General features: G+C 39.1%; 1 protein-coding gene across 2 annotated transcripts in view; it reads left to right on the forward strand.

Annotated features, from left to right (window-relative positions):
* The window catches only part of sphkap.S (SPHK1 interactor, AKAP domain containing S homeolog), a 106,806-nt gene that overhangs the window by 28,418 nt on the left and 56,045 nt on the right, over positions 1–22,343 (forward strand). For both annotated transcript variants that reach the window (XM_041564997.1, XM_041564998.1), the window contains exons 2-3: positions 5,041–5,158; positions 8,361–8,471. In XM_041564997.1, coding sequence (XP_041420931.1) covers positions 5,041–5,158; positions 8,361–8,471 — 229 coding nt within the window. The remainder of the gene's footprint in view (positions 1–5,040; positions 5,159–8,360; positions 8,472–22,343) is intronic.

Consider the following 22,343-nt stretch of genomic DNA (forward strand, 5'->3'; position numbering starts at 1 on the left):
CCCACAAAATACACTTTTTGCATTTGTGTATAGTGTGCTCTGCTCTGAGAACAGTTGTGCCTATTGCCACAGAGGAAACCTGGAGCTACCACCACTTACAGGCCAAATGACAGCTCCAGGGCTCCTTCATCGCTGTGTGTTGATTGGTTCAGCAGTTTTGCGTCTAAATAATTAGGACACGTGAAGTGTAAGCGGAATTGTGTTAATTTTGACACATCAAGCTCAGTTGCATCATACACCACACCCCAACAATGCTGGAATTCTGGGAAAACCTGCTGCATTATGCAAAATAAAATGGTAAAATTGTACTTTGCTCACTGCACTTAAATGAGCCCAGTAGTTACTGGTCTGGTCTAACCTGAATATATTACATAGATACATTTTTCAGAGCATTGCATAGCCCAGTCAGAAACCTAGACATGGCATAGCTAAATAATATATGGAAGGGCTTTTTGACCCTTACCGCAATATTGACTATATATAAGCATAAAGGTAGGGATGTACCTGGGCAGTATTATGGAAACTAGGGTTTGATATCTTGCTTTTAGAGAACAGATAGTGAATAGTAACAAGTACAACACTTACTTGTAACGGATTGTGTTAACTTTGTTATGATCATCCTTAAAACAAGAAAGCAGTACAGGATCCTCCATTAAATGTGTAATGAGAGCAGTTATTAGACTTATGCCGTAACTTTGCCTAGCTCAATTTGTGCAGATAACTACAGCCTTTAACATCTGTTACTCTTTTAGTCTGAACAGTAGTATGAATAAATTACATTTCTATGCTGAAATCCAGCTGTTTAACAGTTTTTCTCTTTCTGCATCATTTGAAATCCTGGCAGGGAACGAGGGACTGAACACTGATGTTACAAATTGTAAAAACTTCTCCACAGCTTACAGACAGCATGCAGGAACTACATAACCCACAATGCATTGCACTGTGATGTTCCTATCCTTATTGAAATCATGTGTGCAGGGAATTGTGGGGTTTGGAGGATAAAGGCTGAGGACAGATGGCTGTTAATACAAAGTAACAGTAGTCAGCCAGCTCAGCAAAGTAGTCAGAGAGATCAGCAGGAGAGCAGGGGGCTAGGCTTAGGGAACAGTTCAAAACCATTAAAAGTCATGAAAAGTCTGCATATTTTTTAACTGATATATATTGCAAAGTTGCTTGAAATTATGTTTACTTTTCAAAAAGCTTAAGTTATATTTGTGTGGAGTTCCCCTTTAAGTCAAGGACAAAGACTTTTTGTCTTCTTGGGGTTTAAACTAGTTTTGGATCCATGTAAGTTCCATTAATTCATTCTTAAGAAGCAAAACTCTGCATCAGTTCTTTCACCAGCACAGCCTAACAAAGCCCTTCCACGGGCCGATAGAAGTCGCCGCCATTGGACAGTGTATGGGGCCCTCCAACTGGCTTCCCCGATCGATATCTGGATGAAAGTCGGCCAGATTTCAATCAGCAGGCTAAAAAATCCCATCAGATCGAGGACATTTTTGGTTCGTCGATGTGGTCCGCGAGTCTGCCGAGCAGATATCTATATATATGACCACAATTTTCAACATTGGTTCAATAAATAAGGCTTGTGGTGAACATACATGTTGCCTATTAATTTGCCTTTTAATTTGGACATATCTATGCTTTTGTTATTTCTTGCACTAAACAATTATTTATTGAACCAATGTTGAAAAATCTGAAAATGAAACTAAAGTCACATTCTACTTCCTGATCCCAAAGAGCAAAGGCAAACAAAGCAACAGTCTACTGAGAAGCTTTTGTATAATGAGCTGTAGCTGGGGGAAGAGAGGGGTTTATTTATGTAGAAGCTTCTCAGTGGACTGTAGAGACCTATTCTGCTTGGGCAAATGAAGCAAAGGCAAAGCTTGCCTTTCTCCTTGCCTCTGGCCCATTAGTCTCTTCAGAAATGAACACTAAGGCTGTCAGCTCCTAGAACGTCCAACCTCATTATCCGGCACTAAATTGTTTTTAAAAATATTTTCCAACGGAGCAAAGTTTCTCAGCTCAGTCTCCATGGACCATCTGTAGCATCAGGTCGGGATGCTGAGTTTGCCTTGTGCACAAATGAGACAATAAAAAGGTTCAGTCATTTTAATGAATTCACCTGATTTCAAGTAAGCATGTCCTTTAATGTACACTGGCTATGTTTTCCCAAAGGACTGGATTAATCACAGAAAAAATGTGCAGGCAAAATTAGAAGCAGCACCACACAATAGAGCTGTGAAAAAAAACTCTTCTGTTGCTGCCTCTTTGTTGACTTTTAGTGATGTCCTCAAGTGCAGCTCTGGGAATTTGGCAGCAAAAATGAAACTACTGTACCAACCAATTCTCAATACATATAGATCTCTAATTAGCCAAAATATAAAACACCAGCGAGAAGATGACAGTGGGATTTGGAATGAGGAATATGAAGTAGTTAAAGTTGTTTTAACCCTCCTACTGCCTAAGGCTGGATACCAATAAATGAAACTCAATTCAGCCATTGATCATAAATCATTGCATACATTGGTTGTGGCATAGTGTATACTTATTTATTTTGAAATGAAAGGAAATGAAGAGATGAGTGGGAAGGGTGATGCTTCAGTCCTAGGGGCAAATTTACTTACCTTCGAAGTTGCGCCAGCGTTGGCTTCGCCACACTTCGCCAGGGCGCCGCTAATTCACTAAAATCCAAAGTTGCACTCAGGGAGGCGAAAGGTAGCGAAGTTGCGCTAGTGTTACTTCATCAAGCAAAGCGAAGTTACACTAGCGATGCCCAATTTGCATACGGCGCCAAGTTAAAGTACAATGGACGTATATGTTGCAGCAAATACATTACACTACACAAGCTGGGAAAGCTTCATAAAATAAAATAGAGTTGTTATTTTGCCCTATACATGTGCCCACTGTATAGTTTATGTGCCATGTAGGGGGGAAGGAGGGTTCCCCCAAAAAAATCTTTTTCAGCCTATCACCTTTAAAAAACTAAAAGACGCTAGCGTTTTTTGAAGCAAGCTTTTTTTGAAGCAAGCCCTATCTATTCTATTGCACTTCACTTGGTCTGAGGTGGAGAAGGCAAGTCTGGCGCAAGAGGTAACGTTCAGTAAAATGCGCACGTTAGTGAATTAGCGTAGTTACGTCCCTTCACCATAGCGCAACTTCGCCTGGCGTAAGGGTGCACGCTAGCGAATTTACGTCAGCACCCGTTAGTAAATCGGCGAAGTAACAAATTGACGTCACGCTGACGAATTTGCTCTAGCGTTAGCCGCTTCGCGCTTTAGTGAATTTGCCCCTTAATGTCTCTTTGTTCCCTCTTGCTGGGCCATGGTGCCCCTTTCTTTGCATATTTCTGTTAAGACATTAGTTGTTGTTTATTGTCTATACATGAACACTGAACAGTCTTCTGTTAGAAAGTACAGGTATGGGATCCATTATCCGGGAACCGGTTATCCAGAAATTTCCAAATTACCGAAAGGCCATCTCCCATAGACTCCATTTTATCCAAATATTCCAAGTTTTTTAAAAAAAACTTTCTCTGTAATAATAAAATAGTACCTTGTACTTTATCCCAACTAAGATATAATTAATCCTTATTGGAAGCAACACCAGCTTTTTGGGTTTATTTCATGTTTACATGATTTTCTGGACTTAAGGCATGAAGATCCAAATTACAGAAAGATCAATTATCTGGAAAACCCCATGTCCTGAGCATTCTGGATAACAGGTCCCATACCTGTATTGGGAGATTAAAGATGTCTGAACTTCTCGCCCTGAGAAAAATTGTATATGTTGTGAAGTGCATCGTGGGGGCCCAGTTATCCCCCCACATTTCAGCTCAGAGAGAGAGAGAGAGATAGAGAGAGAGAGAGAGAGAGAGAGAGAGAGAGAGAGAGAGAGAGAGAGAGAGAGATGTGATTCTTGGATGAGACAAAAGCATTGGCTTTTTGTACTTTCAAACATAATTAAGAGAGATGTTTGTTTAGCAGCTATTGCTTGTTTGTTCTTAACTTGCAATTTTTGTAGCACAGACTATTACTTTTTATATTTAGCTTACTCTCTCTGCTTAGATATCTTTATATAAGGTTTAATTGTGTAGTTTGCCTTCAACCAGTGATATTGCAGTGCTGTATGACTGAGCAGTTTAGCTTTCTTCTTGTAGACCAGTAACCCTCAGCCCCTGACTCTCCTGGTGTTTCTGAACAACCATCAAGTGGACAGACCAAGGTTAAAGGTCCTTACTGTGACAGTAGAAAGTCCTTCTATCTTCTAATTTCTAAAGCTATTGTACTGTACTGTAGTTTAGCTCTCCTCTGTGTTTCTTCTGCTGCATGCTGTATAAAAGAAAATCAGTGTCCAACCAAATCCTAGACAACTTCTTCCAGCAGGACCGGACTGGCAATCTGTGGGTTCTGGCAAATGCCAGAGGGGCTGCTATAAGGTCCCATAGAAAGTCAGTATTTAGTGGGCTGGTGGGGGCTGTTTGGGCCTCTATGTGGGCTGATTGGGCCTCTGTGTACCTGAAATGCCAGGGCCTACTTTAATTCTCAGTCTGGACCTGCCTTCCTGCAAGAGCTACTGTTTGTGATTCCTTCGCAAAGGGCTTCCATTGCAACTGTGGGGATGCAGCCAGTGCTGGGATGGAATGCAGAAAATAAATATTTTATTCACTACAAACTACAGGACCCAATGATAAGTAGGTTTCTAATTGCAGTCCTGCCATTGGATGCAGTAATAGACTCTCTTTATTCCTGTTGTAATGTAAGCCCCATGGTCAGCAAAATTATCTGATTTAGCATATTATTCCAAGGAGTCTAAAAAGAATCTATATAAGCAATACTGTAATATTTCACCAAATTATTTAACTAAGAAATACAATACCTCACCCAATGCATATAGGTAGAGAAATGGAAATGCATACCTTCATGAGACACATAGTAATTTGTCTGATAGCATGTTGTAATTAGCAAAGTGGTGACACTTAGTTGGAACAGTATTCAGGAAGGACTGTGCTTATGTCTTCTTTATATGATCTCTTATTAGTAACCTGGATATGGCTGCAATGTATGGACCATTGGACAACTATGGGAGCAGTGGATGCAGCAGTACTATGGACCCTTCTACCAGTAATTTAGGCAGCTCTATCACAGCTTGTAAAAAAGTAAGTATAAATTGTTCTTTCACTGTAACTTAATGGGATACTGTCATGGAAAAAAAAATTTTTTTCAAAATGAATCAGTTAATAGTGCTGCTCCAGCAGAATTCTGCACTGAAATCCATTTCTCAAAAGAGCAAACAGATTTTTTTATATTCAATTTTGAAATCTGACATGGGGCTAGACATTTTGTCAATTTCCCAGCTGCCCCTGGTCATGTGACTTGTGCCTGCACTTTAGGAGAGAAATGCTTTTTGGCAGGCTGCTGTTTTTCCTTCTCAATGTAACTGAATGTGTCTCAGTGGGACATGGATTTTTACTATTGAGTGCTGTTCTTAGATCTACCAAGCAGCTGATATCTTGTGTTAGGGAGCTGCTATCTGGTTACCTTCCCATTGTTCTTTTGTTTGGCTCCTGGAGAGGAAAAGGGAGGGGGGTGATATCACTCCAACTTTCAGTACAGCAGTAAAGAGTGATTGAAGTTTATCAGAGCACAAGTCACATGACTTGGGGCAGCTGGGAAATTGACAATATGTCTAGCCCCATGTCAGATTTCAAAATTGAATATAAAAAAATCTGTTTGCTCTTTTGAGAAATGGATTTCAGTGCAGAATTCTGCTGGAGCAGCACTATTAACCGATTCATTTTGAAAAAACATTTTTTTCCCATGACAGTATCCCTTTAACAAAGCAATGAATAAAAATTTGTCATACAGGCGTGAGACCCGTTTTCTAAAAACCTGATATCCAGAAACCATGTTCTTGATCCCAACTAAGATATAATCAATCCTTATTGGAGGCAGAACAAACCCATACCTGTATATCATATATATATAGCTAATTCTCTATGTCAGGGATCCCCAACCTTTTTCACCCGTGAGCCACATTTAAATGTAAGAAGGGTTGAGGAGCAACATAAGCATGAAAATAGTTCCTGAGGATGCCAACGAAGGGCTGTGATTGGCCTTTTGGTAGTCCCTATGTGAACTGGCAACCTACAGAAATCTCTATTTGGCAATACAACTGGTTTTTATGCAACCAAAATGTGCCTCCAAGCCAGAAATTCAAAAATAAGCACCTACTTTGAAGCCACTGGGAGCAACATCCAAGGGGTTGGGGAGCAACATGTTGCTCACGAGCTACTGGTTGGGGATCACTGCTCTATGTCATCCAGCCTCTAAATAACATTCTAGAATAGTTTGCTTAATTCCAATTTAAAACTTAGATTTGTAGTCAGACGGCTCTCCTGATAAAAGAGATGTCTATCCCTGGTGGTCTCTATGTGGGCTGCATCTTAATCCTGGCTGTGAATTCAGATAGTGTGTCATTGCTTGTTACCACTGCTACAGTCCATCCTTCCAGAGCTTGTTTTCATTCTATTAAACGATAATTAGACTGGGTAATTGAATTAGCAGAGGTTCCGTGTCTGAGTGTGCAGAGGTCTGATTTGGAAATAACACTGAGATTAGTTATTTCTCTGAAATATACATGAGGCACTAAGTAGTCTCTTCTGTATTGGCACATCTGCTCTATTGTGCTCTGGCAAATGCATTGAGTGCACTCTTTAATTATCTCTTCCGGTACATAAAGTAAATGATATACATACATATATTAGGGATTTTTCAGTTAAACTGGGTTGATTTACAACGTCTGCATAGCAACATTTCTACGCTATGAAGTTTTGTCCAGTCAATTATTCATAATACTTAGCTGGCTCAGCAGTACCTTGTACCTAATGCTCACGTATCTACAGGTGCTGCACCCACAGCAATGGGAGAAACACTACAAGGTGCAAACTCTACTATCTACATATCATTATTGATCCACCCACAAAAGGCACCTCTGCTTTCTCTTCTATGTGTGCCTCTTGATAAAGTCTCACCTTCACCTACAATTTAGCTTTAAAGGGTTACTGTCATGGGGAAAAAAATTTTTTTCAAAATGAATCAGTTAATAGTGCTGCTCCAGCAGAATTCTGCACTGAAATCCGTTTCTCAAAAGAGCAAACAGATTTTTTTATATTCAGTTTTGAAATCTGACATGGGGCTAGACATATTGTCAATTTCCCAGCTGCCCCAAGTCATGTGACTTGTGCTCTGATAAACTTCAATCACTCTTTACTGCTGTACTGCAAGTTGGAGTGATATCACCCCCTCCCTTTTCCCCCCCAGCAGCCAAACAAAAGAACAATGGGAAGGTAACCAGATAACAGCTCCCTAACACAAGATAACAGCTGCCTGGTAGATCTAAGAACAACACGCAATAGTAAAAACGAATGTCCCACTGAGACTCCTTCCATTACATTGAGAAGGAAAAACAGCAGCCTGCCAGAAAGCATTTCTCTCCTAAAGTGCAGGCACAAGTCACAGGACCAGGGGCAGCTGGGAAATTGACAATATGTCTAGCCCCATGTCAGATTTCAAAATTGAATATAAAAAAATCTGTTTGCTCTTTTGAGAAATGGATTTCAGTGCAGAGTTCTGCTGGAGTAGCACTATTAACTGATGTGTTTTGGGGAAAAAACATGTTTTCCGATGACAAGCTCCCTTTAAATTTAAACACCCAAACAAATGACAAAATGACATGACAAAACAAATGGGCTTAAGCCCCAAAACAAGGGGTCAAACCTTAAACCGTAAAATCCTGTACCACTTGGGTCAAAACACACTACTGACCATGTATTCAAATTCTATAATTAAATCTAGTATTTTAGAGACAGAAAAAAAATGGAAAATCTATGCAAGGTGTAAACTGATGAATCATGAATCAATTCATAATAATAGGCATAGTAGCATCATGTATTTAGTTTCCTAGTTTCCTGAAAGTGTTCTGCAGGGATAGACAGATAATGGCTGAATATTTTAGAATATTTAATCAGAAACTGACGGAAAGCCATATGGTTTATTAAAAAGTGTAGGTAGCGTAAAAAGACCAATAGTTAAAGTTAAAGGGGGTTACAGGGGCCTCCTCCTTAGGACATGACGGCAGCGTCTGGATAATGATGATGGGAATTTGGCAGATGGAGCTACACATGGTGTCTTCTTCAGTTTATGACAAACATGTGACTCCAGTTGCTGATGTTGGAATTCACTGTGATTCTTTCACAAAAGATGAGCAGGTTCCCCCAAGTTTATAAGAGCCTTGTCCTTCAAAGTTTTTCTTTATGGTCTTCATAACACAGTGTCTGTCTCTTTTGTTTGTCTTCTCAGATATTGTGCAGCAGCAGACCTGGAGAGTCATTGGATTACTGGCTACAGAACTCTAGGAACCTGTGCAGGATAGGACTTATTGAAGGAAGTTTGGAGACCCACTGCACATCAGTGAGTGACTCTTAATCTATGCTAAAAGGAAATATATCTAATTGTTTGTATATTTTTATTTTGCTGCTATAATATATGCAACATTTCTAGCTTTATCTGAGTAAGACCAAAGAATAGTCAGTTTATGGTGGGACCAACATACTTTATATTTATATGTCCAGACTGGATTCGGTTCAGCCGGGCAGAAGGATTCGGCTGAATATGAATCCTGCTGAAAAAGGCAGAATCCCGAACCGAATCCTGGATTCGGTGCATCCCTTTTTAAAATTTTTCAAATCTTTCCTATTAATTCTGACTGGTGCAGACAGTATACAGGTATTGTATACAAGTAATTGCCCCACTGCTCCTAAAAGTGACAGATATAACCTGCAACCTACTGCCACTTATTCCCCAATCACCCCTGCTGCAAGAAGGTGCAAAAACTAGAAGGTGTCCTCTTCAAACAAATATAACTACTACAGATTGCATAATATTAATGAACAAATGGCACATATATCAATCAGACTAAACAGTATCATTTAAGCCCCATTTGAGTTCCCTGTATAGGGGCATGGAAATTCTTGCTGACTTAAAATGAAAATTCATTGTTTGATGTATATTATCCCTGATAATGGATTTGAGGGGTAAAAGGGACACTTTATCTTTCTAACAAAAGAATATTAACCTGTGTGGTTGAGTGACTTATTTACCATTTGAATCCTATGATAATGCTGGAGATGCAGTGATGCCAGATGTAGAAAAGCTGACGATATTTCCAGTAGAGCTGCTTAGGGGTGAGTCTGCAGCTGTCATTCTATCATGGGAAGTTGGATCTGGAACGCTATAATCAATCACTTGCAGAAGAAGTGATGTCCATATTGGCAGTCTCCATCCTTTCAAGCTCTTCGGAAAAGAGCAGAAATGCTGCATTGCATGTTATTGCACTGACCTTTAATGTGGGTAAATTAGAAGTATTCTTAGTCTCTAGGCCCTTGCATATATATATACATTATGCAAATGAAAGACATTTATGTTATAATAATTTTAGCCCTGTCAGCAGTTTTATTCTCCGCTAGTGTTAATCTTAAACCACCTGGAATGAAAAGCTATTACATTCAGAGTTACTGTTCTAAAGAGAGTGAAACAGGCTGGAGACAAGTGATAGATGTGATGTGCCCTCCGAAATGAGACACTGAGTGCCTGCCAAGGAACAGAGAATATAACATTTAGTACTTTAAAGTACCAGCCTGATCACAAAAGGTTTGTCGGACTATGGCATTAATAAATGATGGAATAAACGTGAATCCAGACAAAAGAATTAGGAGAAGGATGTGGCATGTGGAGAGAAGGGAGATGCACTGGGGGATATAATTAGATAATATTTTACAGAAAGCTTAAGGTTCATGGGTTTTCCTTAAACAGTACAGGGAAAAGGTATTATTATGAGTCAATATACTTTAACTTCAAAGACTTGCAGATCCACACTTGCAGATTTATCAAGGGTCGAATTTCGAAGTGGAAAATACTTCGAAGTTCTACCATCGAATAGAATCCTTCGACATTCGAAGTCAGAGGATTTTATTCATCGTTTGATCGTATTCCGATCGTAGTACGATCGTACTCAGATCGTACTTCGAATAGTACGATTCATACGATTTTATCGTAAGATTTTCCTTCGAAACCCAAAAGCTTCGAAATATGCCCAGGCAGGTCCCCTTAGGCTAACACAGCACTTCGGCAGGTTTAAGTTGGCGAAGTATTGAAGTCGAAGTTTTTTTAAAGAGACAGTACTTCGATTATAGAATGGTCGAATAGTCGAGCGATTTTTACTTCGAATCGAAGTCAAAGTAAATTCGATGTCATAGTATCCTATTCGACTGTCGAAGTATCCAAAAAATTACTTTGAATTTCAAATTTTTTTAATTCCCTCCAATTCACTTCAACCCTTGATAAATCTGCCCCCTAGTGATATTCTGTTAATTAAAAAGCTTTCACTTTGCAACCTTTGGTGTATATCAGACTGAAGTATACGGCTATACGCCATAAAGTGTCAGTGCAAATATTGTTCATCTGACAATTTGGCATCCCTGACTCCTGTCTGCCTTAACTCTACCATAGCCAATTTGAGTACTGTATATCATATACAGTATATAAAATATTTAAAAAATATATGAATCAATCAACTCCCAAGTTAATGCCCAAGAAATTTTAAATGAATTCAGTCCTCATAAATATCAACTTAAAAGAGTATATTTGCATTTATAAAATTATTTCTCATGTGTACAGCCTACTCCCGAGAAACATTGTAAAGGGCATTTACTATAAAAAGACCCAAACACAAAGGCAATGCTGTATTCACAGGGGTAGCCACGGGTCTTTGCACTCTAAAATGCAGCCATATTCACATCTTAAAAACAGTAGCAATTGTTGTGCCAAGTCAAGTCTCAGTATCAGTAGTAAATGTCCTTAATAATGTCGTATTTCACAATTGTGCATTAAACAAAGATGTGCAAACAGGGATCCCAGTCTCCTTTGAAAAACCTTTTCATACCACATTAACTGAGTGACCACTTTTTTCTTTTAAAATAGTACAGGTATGGGACTTGATATCCAGAATGCTCGGGACCTTTGGTTTTCTGGATAAGGAATATTTCCCTAACTTGGATCTCTATACCTTAAGTCTACTAAAAAATAATTCAAACAGTGAATAAAAAAATCACACAGGATTAATTATATCATATTTGGGATCAATTACAAGGTATTGTTTTATTATTACAGAGAAAAAGGAAATAACTTTTAAAAATTTGAATTATTTGATTTAAATAGCCTTCCCGTATTTCGGAGCTTTCAGGTTAACAGGTTTTCCAGAAAACTGATCCTATATCTGTATTATAAAAACACTTTTTGGTACAAGATCCATTCTGCTGTGGTTAATAATATCAAAATCTTGTGTTTGTAAAAGGAAATGACTGGCCTGGTAATACATCTCTCTGTCCTTTCCTCCTTTGCCAGTCCAGGAGCTATTAACAACAGTGTATAAGTATATAGTGCCTTAACAAAGCTTATTAGCGAAACGCGTTCGGCAGAGCCCCTCTTCAGAATAATTGATTTTATTTGTTGCTCAGATCCTAATACCAGTTCGATCACTTAAAAAAATTTTTTTAACTGAATTTGAATACTCATAGCCTGGTCCAGGGAACCACATTCAATTTCTTTTATTCTCTGTTATTTATATGGCACTGGTGGATTTGTGTTTTTTTAGGATATTTTAGCTCTTTCAAAGAGATAGGTTATGTAATACACAAGACCACAGTACTCAGTGTACTACTTTCTCCCCATGTGGGATCCCAGGGCTTATAAAATAATAGGCAGCAGTTTCTTTGGGACTTCTCCACCTCTGCACTATTTTCCTTTTCCTACTTAATTTTCCTTGAATGATGGTCCTGGTTCCTTTTTCTTAACTAATTTTGTTAATGAATTACCTTTTGATCATATAATGCACTTGCATAAATTATTTATTTCGAACCACAAGCAGTCGGTGACTGTAATTAATTTAGCACTTGCACGTTATAACTTATTGAAATTTTGAATCAATTGTCTATAGACTCAGTATATAAATCAACAAGTCGCCACTAGCTATTTTTAATATACAGAAAAAGCAACTCCATGCTTTTCTGAACTTGTTGTTTGTTAATTGCTTAATATTTGATTAAACTTATGAGAAGGTTTTAATTAACCAAGCAAGTTCTCCTTATTAGCACAAGCACTTTATATCTATTAATTGATTAGTTCACGGTATAATTTAGATAATTAATTTAATTCATTTGAGAGTGCGGGGGCTTTTACTATCTTTTTCTAATTTTCAAATAGTTGTTAACAGGAATTCACGCCTCCGTTCTCCACGAGATAATAATTAAACTTAAAGGACTGCTTTCCCTCTTTGTATTTTTAAATTTACTTTTGCCATAATGTGCTCTTGCAATGTGTTGGCTCTTTGTGCTAATTCACAGTCATTTTCAGCTTTCAGTTCAATACATTTGCTGAATAACTCATTCTTATGATTCATTCTTATTATACCCTTAGCATTACGTAGAATATTAGGAATACTCTCAAGGTGAGAATTAGTTCATAAAGCTTTTATGGTCTTTACCATTCATCCTTTAGCGTGATCTATAATTTGAGTTTTTTCTGTGTGTCAAATACACTAATTATGTGAGTAGAAAAATGCAACATATATACAGTATTTCAGTTTTCAGTGTAATTCTGTTGACTATGGCAAAAAGCATATATATATGGCACCTGAGCAGTTCCTAGAGCATTTCTGTATGCCCAGCGGAGCTTGCACTAAAAAGCAAAATCAGCACCAGTCGGTGAACCCAAAACTCTCCTTCCTTCACTACATACTCAATCCCACATTGGCTCCGGGCCATAAAGGCAATATTCACTTACATTTTAAAAATCTATATGTTTGTTCAGTACATACAAACAGAATATTTCTTTTCAGCAAGAGTCTTATTTTTTATTAGAAAATGTTCAAGGTATATGTGTATGAATAAAATGTGACCCAAGTTTATCTGAACACTTAAAGGAACAGTTCAGTATAAAAACAAGGTAAATAGATAGGCTGTGTAAAAAAAATGTTTCTAAAATAGTTAGTTAAACCAAAAATGTAATGTTTAAAGGCTGGAGTGACTGGAAGTCTAATGTAATATCCATAACACTACTTTCTGCTTTGCAGCTCTCTAACCTGACAGTGACTAAAATGGAGGGGGGACTTGGGAGATATCTGTTCCTTTAAGTGCCGATCTATAACCATACCAAACTCCAGTACTGACTCTTCTTATTGTAGGGTTCCCACTGTATGTCCAGGGCAATACCAGCCATCAGAGAAAAGGAGCTGAACAATGATATCATGGGAGGGAGCCAGAAGGGGTGGAGCTGTGAAGTAGGGAGTGACATCACAGCTCTGTGATGTAGACGGTGCAGTTAATGCAGAGATTAGGTGAGCAGGCAGGGTAATAAAGCTGGCGGGGGCAGACAGGGGGAGTGGATGATTGGGGTGGGATGCTTGTGGATAACAAATTTACCATTTGTCAGTAAATTTGTAATATTGGCCATGGCTTTGGCTGATATATTTCTGGCTACACTATTGAAAAACAGTCAGGCTCAACTCCAATTGTTACCCCCTTCCTGGAACAGCCAAACACTTTATATTTCATAGTCTTCACCACCATCAATCCCCATCCCCAGCTTCCCTTCAGGGGTCTGCCTGATTCCAAAACTTATCAAGCATTAAGAGCAAAACACACAACACAATTAATAACAGGGTTTTCTATGAACAATATATTTTCTTTATAAATATTACGCAAGGCACATTGGCATACTATAGTTAATGTGACATTAAAACCTCATCCAAAAGCTGTAATGTTTAGGTCTTGGTCAGTTTATCAAGCAATAGTTTTAACTTTCGAGCATAAAGTTCTCCTTTTATGTGTTGTCCATTTGCGTGTGCACGTGCTTGCCTAGTATTTTGAATGTGAATGTTGATTGCACAGAGTAAGGGTCGACACGATTTCCCTGTTGTCTGAAATTGAGAGTATTCCTTCCTCTACAAGTCTGTAGTGCTCTTGTGGTGCCGTACAAATAGATGGGGGAATTGCATTTAGGGCTCTTACACATGAGCGTTCCGACCTGCGCTCCCCAGCGTTCCGTTTTTTGGCGTTCAGCCGCAGGGGAGCGCAGGAATAGACGCAAGTCATTATTTGAAATGGGGCTGTACTCACTCAGGCGCGTGTAGGCGCCGAACGCAGGTTCAGACGCAACATGCTGCATTTATCCTGCGTTCGGCACCTACACGCGCCTGAGTGAGTACAGCCCCATTTCAAATAATGACTTGCGTCTATTCCTGCGCTCCCCTGCGGCTGAACGCCAAAAAACGGAACGCTGGGGAGCGCAGGTCGGAACGCTCATGTGTAAGAGCCCTTAGAGTTGGATTAGATTAAACCCAATTTGGCACAAACTGGAAACAGATGTTGCTAAGGCCCTGTGGGAAAGTTCTAATTAGAGGCTTTAAATCTGTATTTGGTTCGGCATTTCTTCAATCAGTCCTGCAGATAGTGATTGAAACATGTAAGACACGAGGAGGTGTTAATTAAACATGAAAGGTGAGAGTGAGTCAAATCAGAGCTGGCAGCTAATACATTGAAATAAACCTTCTACAATCTATGATGTCTTATAATAGGACTGTTTTATGAGCCCAAAAATACAGCAGCTTCATTACTGTACAGATACAGTTTCATCATTATTTATTTATATAGCGCCGACAAGATACGCAGTACTTTACCTTGGTTATAACAAACAGGAAATAAATGGTGGATAACAAACAAGGGTTTACATAGTACAATGGAGTACAATAGGATTAGAGGGCCCTACAAATTCAAGTTTACAAACTAAAGGTTAGGATACAATTGAGACATTAGGATAGGTATGGCCCTCTAGCCTTGAACTCTTTCTATTCACATGCCTCTGCTGAGGATGACACATATCCACAGTACAGGCATGGGATCTGTTATTGGGAAACCCATTATCCAGAAAGCTCTGTATTACAGGAAGGCAATCTCCCATAGGCTCTATTTCAGGAGTGCCCATACTTTACTAACGCGAGGTCTTCGTTTAGTGATGTTGTTCCATTATGATCTACATCCATAAAAATATGGTTAGCATTCTGTTCCATGAAAAATATTACTTAAATATTATATTGAATTATGAGAGAATTTATATTGCTATATTTAATAACTATTTCTTATGTAACCTTAATGTAATAAATATGTGAATGAAAAGCATGAAACAGGAGGGTGATATAGACAAGCTGTTTGTTGACAGTGTCTTGAGATCTACTGATCACCAGCTAAAGGTCTACTGGTAGATCCCGATCTATCTTTTGGGCACCCCTGCTCTATTTTAATCAAATCATTCAAATTGTTTTCTTTTTTCTCTGTAATGAGGAAGAGTACCTTGTATTCAATCCCAACTAAGAAATAACTAATCCTTAATGGAGGCAATGCTTAAATTATGTTTTAGTAGACTTAGGATATAGAGATCCAAATTACAGAAATATCTCTTATCCGGAAAACCCCAGGTCCCAAGCATTCTGGATAACAGGTCCCTTACCTGTAGGATGATTGACGCTCAGCCATGCACATTGAGAGATATCTACGGGGACAACCAATGAACCACCAGCATGAGAGGCTTCTGTAAAGTACTAATAACACAGTTATACAGATGGAGAATTCACAGGGAGGGATCTTTTGGACAGATGTTCTAATGTGCTAGTGTGTTAGTCATTAATAACAGCTCCCTGCTTCCATGTTGTTGGCCTTTCACTATGCACTACAAAATGCTGGAATATGTGCTGTATAATGCCCCTGCCCCTGCTGACATTTCTGATCCCTCTATGTCAAAAGGAAGCCATTAATTATCCCTATCTCAGAGTATTTAAAGATCCGAGCAAATCTGTAAAGCAACACCTGCTGCAAAAAATACATTCAATACAGGTGACTGTGTCAGTTCCAGGTCAGAATACAGTTCTGCTTGCTTATGGATGTGCGCTTCTCCCCACAAATGTTCTTTCTTACCCCTAAAGTTTATCTAAGAGTACACTATATTTTATATTATTAAAATGATATACATTTATTTGAAATGGCTTCCTGGAATCAAACGTTTACACATTTTTAGTTTAATTAATAGCAATAGACATCAGAATGCTGAAAAACAACAGGGATGTGACAAACAAATCAATATACAGTGTATATATATATATATATATATATATATATATATATATATATATATATAGGATATAAAGTGATGGCACTCACAGGATTTGATGAGACAACAACTGGAGATAAAAAGAAAAAAGTTTATTGATCCCAGGATCAATAAACTTTTTTCTTTTTATCTCAAGTTGTTGTCTCATCAAATCCTGTGAGTGCCATCACTTTATATCCTACATGAATTTTTGATGCATGGGCACCCAGGTTTCGTCCTCTTTTCAGGGTGTGCGGCCCTTACCTGCTGCTTTTTATATATATATATATATATATATATATATATATATATATATATATATATTGGCAAATTGGCAACTTGCACACATACTTTTTGGGGGGATTAGTCCATGGTGGGCAGGCAGCATAGGACAAAGGAGCAGGAAGACAATGACACAGGCTTCTTATTTTCCCACTTTTTGTAACATAAACAGTCCATTATCCACCGGGGTGACCAATGGAGCAAACAAACAAATCATAAAATAAAAACCTTGCACACAGAGCACTGCCTTCCCAATTTGAAGCAGTCCCTGACTAGACTGGGCCCACGACCAGTACAACAAAATAATATAGTTTGGTTCACCCCTGTACACACAGGTAATATTCAGCCTCCTGGCTTCCTCACTCTCTTGTAGCCAGACTCACCAGCTCGACCAACTCCTGGTCCCGGTCACCTTCTGCTGCAGGCGGCACTCCCAGCTCCTCTGGGAGTTCTTAACACAGCCAGGTCTCCTACCTGCTGTGCCCTGCTGAGAGACACTCTCCACCATTCCAATTAACTTTAAATAGTCTTTCCAACAGGACAGCTTTCCTGTGGAAGGTGAGCTCCAATGTCCAGACTGGATCTGCGGAATGGAATACCTGTCTACTAAATTCTTTAAACAGAGAACAAATTCTCTGTTTAACAACTCCCCCTCTGGAGTATATCTCAGTCCCTGGGGAGAAATTAAAGGCTACTTTTCCTAGTCACTCTACCACAATATATATATATGGGCTGCAATAATTCAGGATGGATTTGGGTAAGATTCACAAATTGAAAGAATTATGTAAGGGATTAAAGCTGTATATGAAATATTTATGTGGAAACGGAGCTCTTGTTGCAATCAGTTGGAAAATGAACTTATAAACAACAGCTGGGGCTATATCTGGGGAAAAGATCCAGTCTAGCAAGCAAAATAAATTGAAGCAACATGATATTTTCCTCAAATAACTGTTACTCTGTGGCTTCATTGAATGTGTTATTTAAACCCAAGATTGATATTGTGATTTTAAAACAAAAACAGTAAAGTGTAGATGTGGCTAGATTCCAAATTCAGGAATTGTGTGATCAGTGAAATCTTTTAACAAGGTGCCACCAACTCAGTGCAGGTAGGTCTCTACATTCAAAGATGCCACCAAAGCACAGACCTGAATGCAGATTATGCAGATAGGACTATCCAATAAAAGATGTCCCCTAGGCAAGACCTGAATGCAGTTAGGTCAATCCAATAAAATATGCCATCAAAGCATAGATGTGAATAAGACTATCCAACACAAGATGCCTCCAAAGCACAGACATAAATGCAGATCAGTCTGTGCATTACAAGATGCCACCAAGGCACAGACCTGGATGCAGATAGGTCTAACTGATACAAGATTTCAGCATGGCACAGACGTGAATGCAGCTGGTGTTACCAAATATGAAGCCTGGGCCAATTTTATAAGTGTGATGAAGTGCAAAGCAGCACATGGACAAAATGTCTCTGTGCCCTGAGCTACAGCATAACAGAGATTTCCCTTTTTTTGGCTTTTATCACATTCAGGAAAAGTGTAGCAAATGCAAAAATAGGTGGGGTGGTGCAATAATAACTGCAGTAGAATGGGAACTTCTTTACTGAGCTGAAATACTCTGGATTGTGATTTCCAGCTATGGCAAAAAGCACACAGGTTCATGCCAGGGAAGATATTCACCAGCTTTCATTGATACTTGTTATAATGTATATAGCACCACTATTACAGCTCTGAGTAAAGGGGATACAAACATAAGGCAGAACAGTTTACAATTACAAACAATTAGGGGATGTTGGAGCTGTTATAAAAGTTGTACAAATTGTTGCGGGCATAAGTCTGCTGGAAGAGGTGGACTTGGTTGTCTGTCTGAAGGCCCGAAGTTGCAGATTGTCAAATGGTTGTGGAGAAGAATTCCAGAGGATGTGACCAGCTAAACTGGATCATAGTTACATGAATGAGACCGGGCAAGCTCAGTGTGATCATTTATATTAGGGATGCACCGAATCCACTATTTTGGATTTGGCTAAACCCCTGAATCCTTCACAAAAGATTCAGGCGAATACCGAACCGAATCTGAATTTGCATATGCAAATTGGGGTAAGAAGGGGGAAACTATTTTTACTTCCTTGTTTTGTGACAAAAAGTCACGTGATTTCCCTCCACACCCCTAGGATTTGGTGCATCCCTAATTTATATACTGTAGATTGCTATACAAATGTGTGACCTTGACATGCAAACATTTTGCAATTTGGCTTGAAGATTTATTCTGTGCATTACTAAATGAATTCTCTTTTTTTCTGCTAAAATATGGAGTGGGGAAGGAGTACATTCAGCATCGGACTGGCGGGTCAAAGGTCCACCAGGGCCGCAATCAGGGCTGGGGAGGTGTGAGAACTGGGGTAGCACAAGCCATAGATGGGGCCAAGGGACGAGGCCCACAATTCAGAAAAAGCAGAGCTGTCATCCACAACATACAGAGAGAGTGATAATGATCCACTTTAGGCATTTCTAACTCTATCTCAATTTAGCAGTTGGAATTAGGTTTTCAAAAACCTAGGACCAAGAACACTTTGACCCTAATGACATGGGGCTAGATGACATGTCCGAAAAGGGCAGAGCATAATGAATGCTAAGGAGCATTCATGTCAGGTAGCTTGTTACTGCACATGTTCTAATCTCCAACAAAGGTGATCCGAGAGAAAGAGCTGTTGTATAAACCTAGTCTTGTAATTTAGCAAATTCTTAAAAAGTTTAATGAAAGGTGTGAAGCCTACAATAGAATAGACAGCAGGTGAGGCTATTAACATGCCTTTAGTTCCCCTTTAAAGTGTGTTTGCTTACTAACCATCTCACTCCAATTTGGCTGTTGTAATACAGCACATTCTTTTAGATTTGTACCTTAATTAATTTAAATAACCGGGGAGAAATAAACTGGGGTTAAATGTTTAACTGCTCCCAAAAGCAAGTGTCTATTACTCATGAGCACAAAACTGCTTAATAATAACACACACACAGCAAAATAGCAATTCAGTGCTGTCATTATCAAGCGCAAGTGTCATAGACGATAACAATGCTGTTCTGACATGGCCCTAGTGTTAGACTCAGAGAAAAAATCCTGGCCTCATTAAATCTGATCGTTAAGGAATGGAAATTATTAAATATAATTTTTTTTTATTATTCTGAAAGTTTGTTATTTTTAATACACTATCAACCCCTCCAGGCAAGAATAGAATGAACAAAACGATTTATGCTAAAGAATGTATGATTTGCATTCATAAACGTGATAAAACTCCTCAGAAGAGCTGACAGCTGAAGAAAAAAAGAGTTTTCTAGGTAATGAGGAGTGAAAATGATAAAGTGAGTTTCTGTGGCATTGTAATAACAGGTTGGTTGAAGGAGATAATAAAAGGAGTACATGTATTAGATCTGTTATCCAGAATGCTCAGGACCTGGGGTTTGCTGGATAAGGGGTTGTTGCATAATTGGATCTTAAGTCTGCTAAAAAACATTTAAACATTCAGTAAACCCAATAGTATTGTTTTGCCTCCAGTAATGATAAATTATGTTAGTTGGGATTAAGTACAAGATTTTGTTTTATTATTACAGAGAAAAAGAAAATCATTTTTAAAAATATGAATTCTTTGCTTAAAATCTATAGGAGATGGCCTTCCCAGTTTCTAGCACTTTCTTGATAACAGGTTTCTGGACAATGAATTCTACACCTGTAATAAGCACACTTGTGTATTCGGAGAACCACTGTTGTTATATTGTGTATAAAAGTTAGAGAGGCCTTAGACCAGGGGTCGCCAACCTTTTTTAACCGTGAGCCACATTCAAATGTAAAAAGAGTTGGGGAGCAACACAAGCATGAAAAAGTTTGTTGGGGTGCCAAATAAGCGCTGTGATTGGCTATTTGGTAGCCCCTATGTTGACTGGCAGCCTACAGGAGGCTCTGCTTGGCACTATACTTAGTTTTTAAGCAATTAAAACTAACTTCCAAGGCTGGAATTCAAAAAGAAGCACCTGGTTTGAGGACACTGAGAGCAACATCCAAGGGGTTGGAGAGCAACATGTTGCTCATGGTCTACTGTTGGGGATCACTGCCTTAGACTGTAAGCCCTGCTGGAACAGGGACTGACATAAATGATGAACACTCTCTGTAAAGTTCTGTGAAAGAGGTGAGAGTGGGTGACCAACGTTATTGGCAGTGATCTTTCTTCCTAGGGAATGCTTTGCTATTTCTCATTCTTGATCAACGGAAGTTCTAAGGAAAAGCAAAACATTTTTGAACATTTTTTTTTGTCATAAAGTTTTACGCATATTTTTAGTTTCTGATTCTGTTTCTGATATTGGTAGACTTTGTAGACCCCAAATATTTGGGGTTTCTTTCCATTCCATAAATCATATGGAGTTTTGTCTGTTGCTTTGCTGGGTAAGTGATTTTGAAGATAGTAAGCTGACACAATTGCTTCTCTCTAATACATGTGGTTGGCATCAAAAAGAATTTCTTCCACTTTCCTCCTCACAAAGTGCAGTTCATTCTCTCTGCAACACCATTTTGCTCTGGGTTTTATGGTACAGTAGTGTGAAACATAATTCCATGTTTCCTTGTGTTGTGTTTCCTTTTGGCTTGTGTTTTGCTACCATTACCTGCACACATTATTTCTGGCATTTTGCTAAATGTATTGTTTAATTGAACAATATATTCTTCAAGCTTCTCTGGGACGTCATCCTTGATATGCTACAGATAGAGTACTGTGTACCTTGAGAAGTCATTAATAAATGTAAGAACATATTTCTTCTTTCCTGGAGACAGAGTTTTCATTGGACCACATAGATCTGTGTGAATTAGGTCTAGGGGTTGTTCAGCTCGGCTGTTGCTGGCTTTTGGAAAAGGTTACCTTTTATGCAGCTAGTACATTTCATTAGCTTACTACATGCATCCATTTTTATACCACAGGCCTGCTGGTCCTGAACTAGTCTTTTAATTGCTTCATGTGTCCATGGCAGGGCCGGGCGCTCCAGGTAACCCAGCAGGCTGAATCGCCCCCCGTACGAGCTCACACGCATGGGCGCTGACTGTCCGCGTCATCCTCCTTTAGGCACGCACGCTCCCTCCCCTCACGTAGGCGCACGCGCATACACACAAACAAGCGCAGGAATCTGCAGACCAGACTATGGTAGGCAGCAGTAAAAGGTATGTGCTTGGCGCTCCCCAAACATTGCATTCTAGGCACGTGCCTACTCTGCCTACCCCTAGTTCTGGCCCTGGTCCATGGCAACGGCAGTGCCATGTGTGAATATAATTCAATGTCTTTCCTCTTTGGCAGCATTAAAGGAGAATTCAATCCTTAACTAAAAAATCCCCTACCCCTCTACCCTACGTAGACCTATATGATTAAAATGCCCCTATAGCTTTAAATCCCTACCCTTTCTCCTTTTCCCTAGTTGCTGGGCAAAAGTACATGTATCTAGTTATATTTACATAACCAGTGTTATTGGCCAAGAGGTGTAATGACCACTTCATACCACACTTCAATATAGTGTTTGGAAAGGGGTGGATCTTCCTCTTTGGCTGCTGGTGTCCTTACTTACTGGATGTTCCCATTGAGCCTGGGTACACCAAGGCCCAGTAAAGCAATTGCCCTAAAGGGACTGCACCTTTAGTGTTTAAGTCGGGGACCAGGGAACCCCGTGAACGAGGTTAGCTAGAATAGGTTATATCTGTTATAGACTCTCTAGGAGTAAGATAGAGAGTACAGATATCAAGAGCGGCTTTGTGCTCCATTGAGGATCT

Source organism: Xenopus laevis, chromosome 5S (assembly GCF_017654675.1).
Source record: "Xenopus laevis strain J_2021 chromosome 5S, Xenopus_laevis_v10.1, whole genome shotgun sequence".
Lineage (NCBI taxonomy): Eukaryota > Metazoa > Chordata > Amphibia > Anura > Pipidae > Xenopus > Xenopus laevis.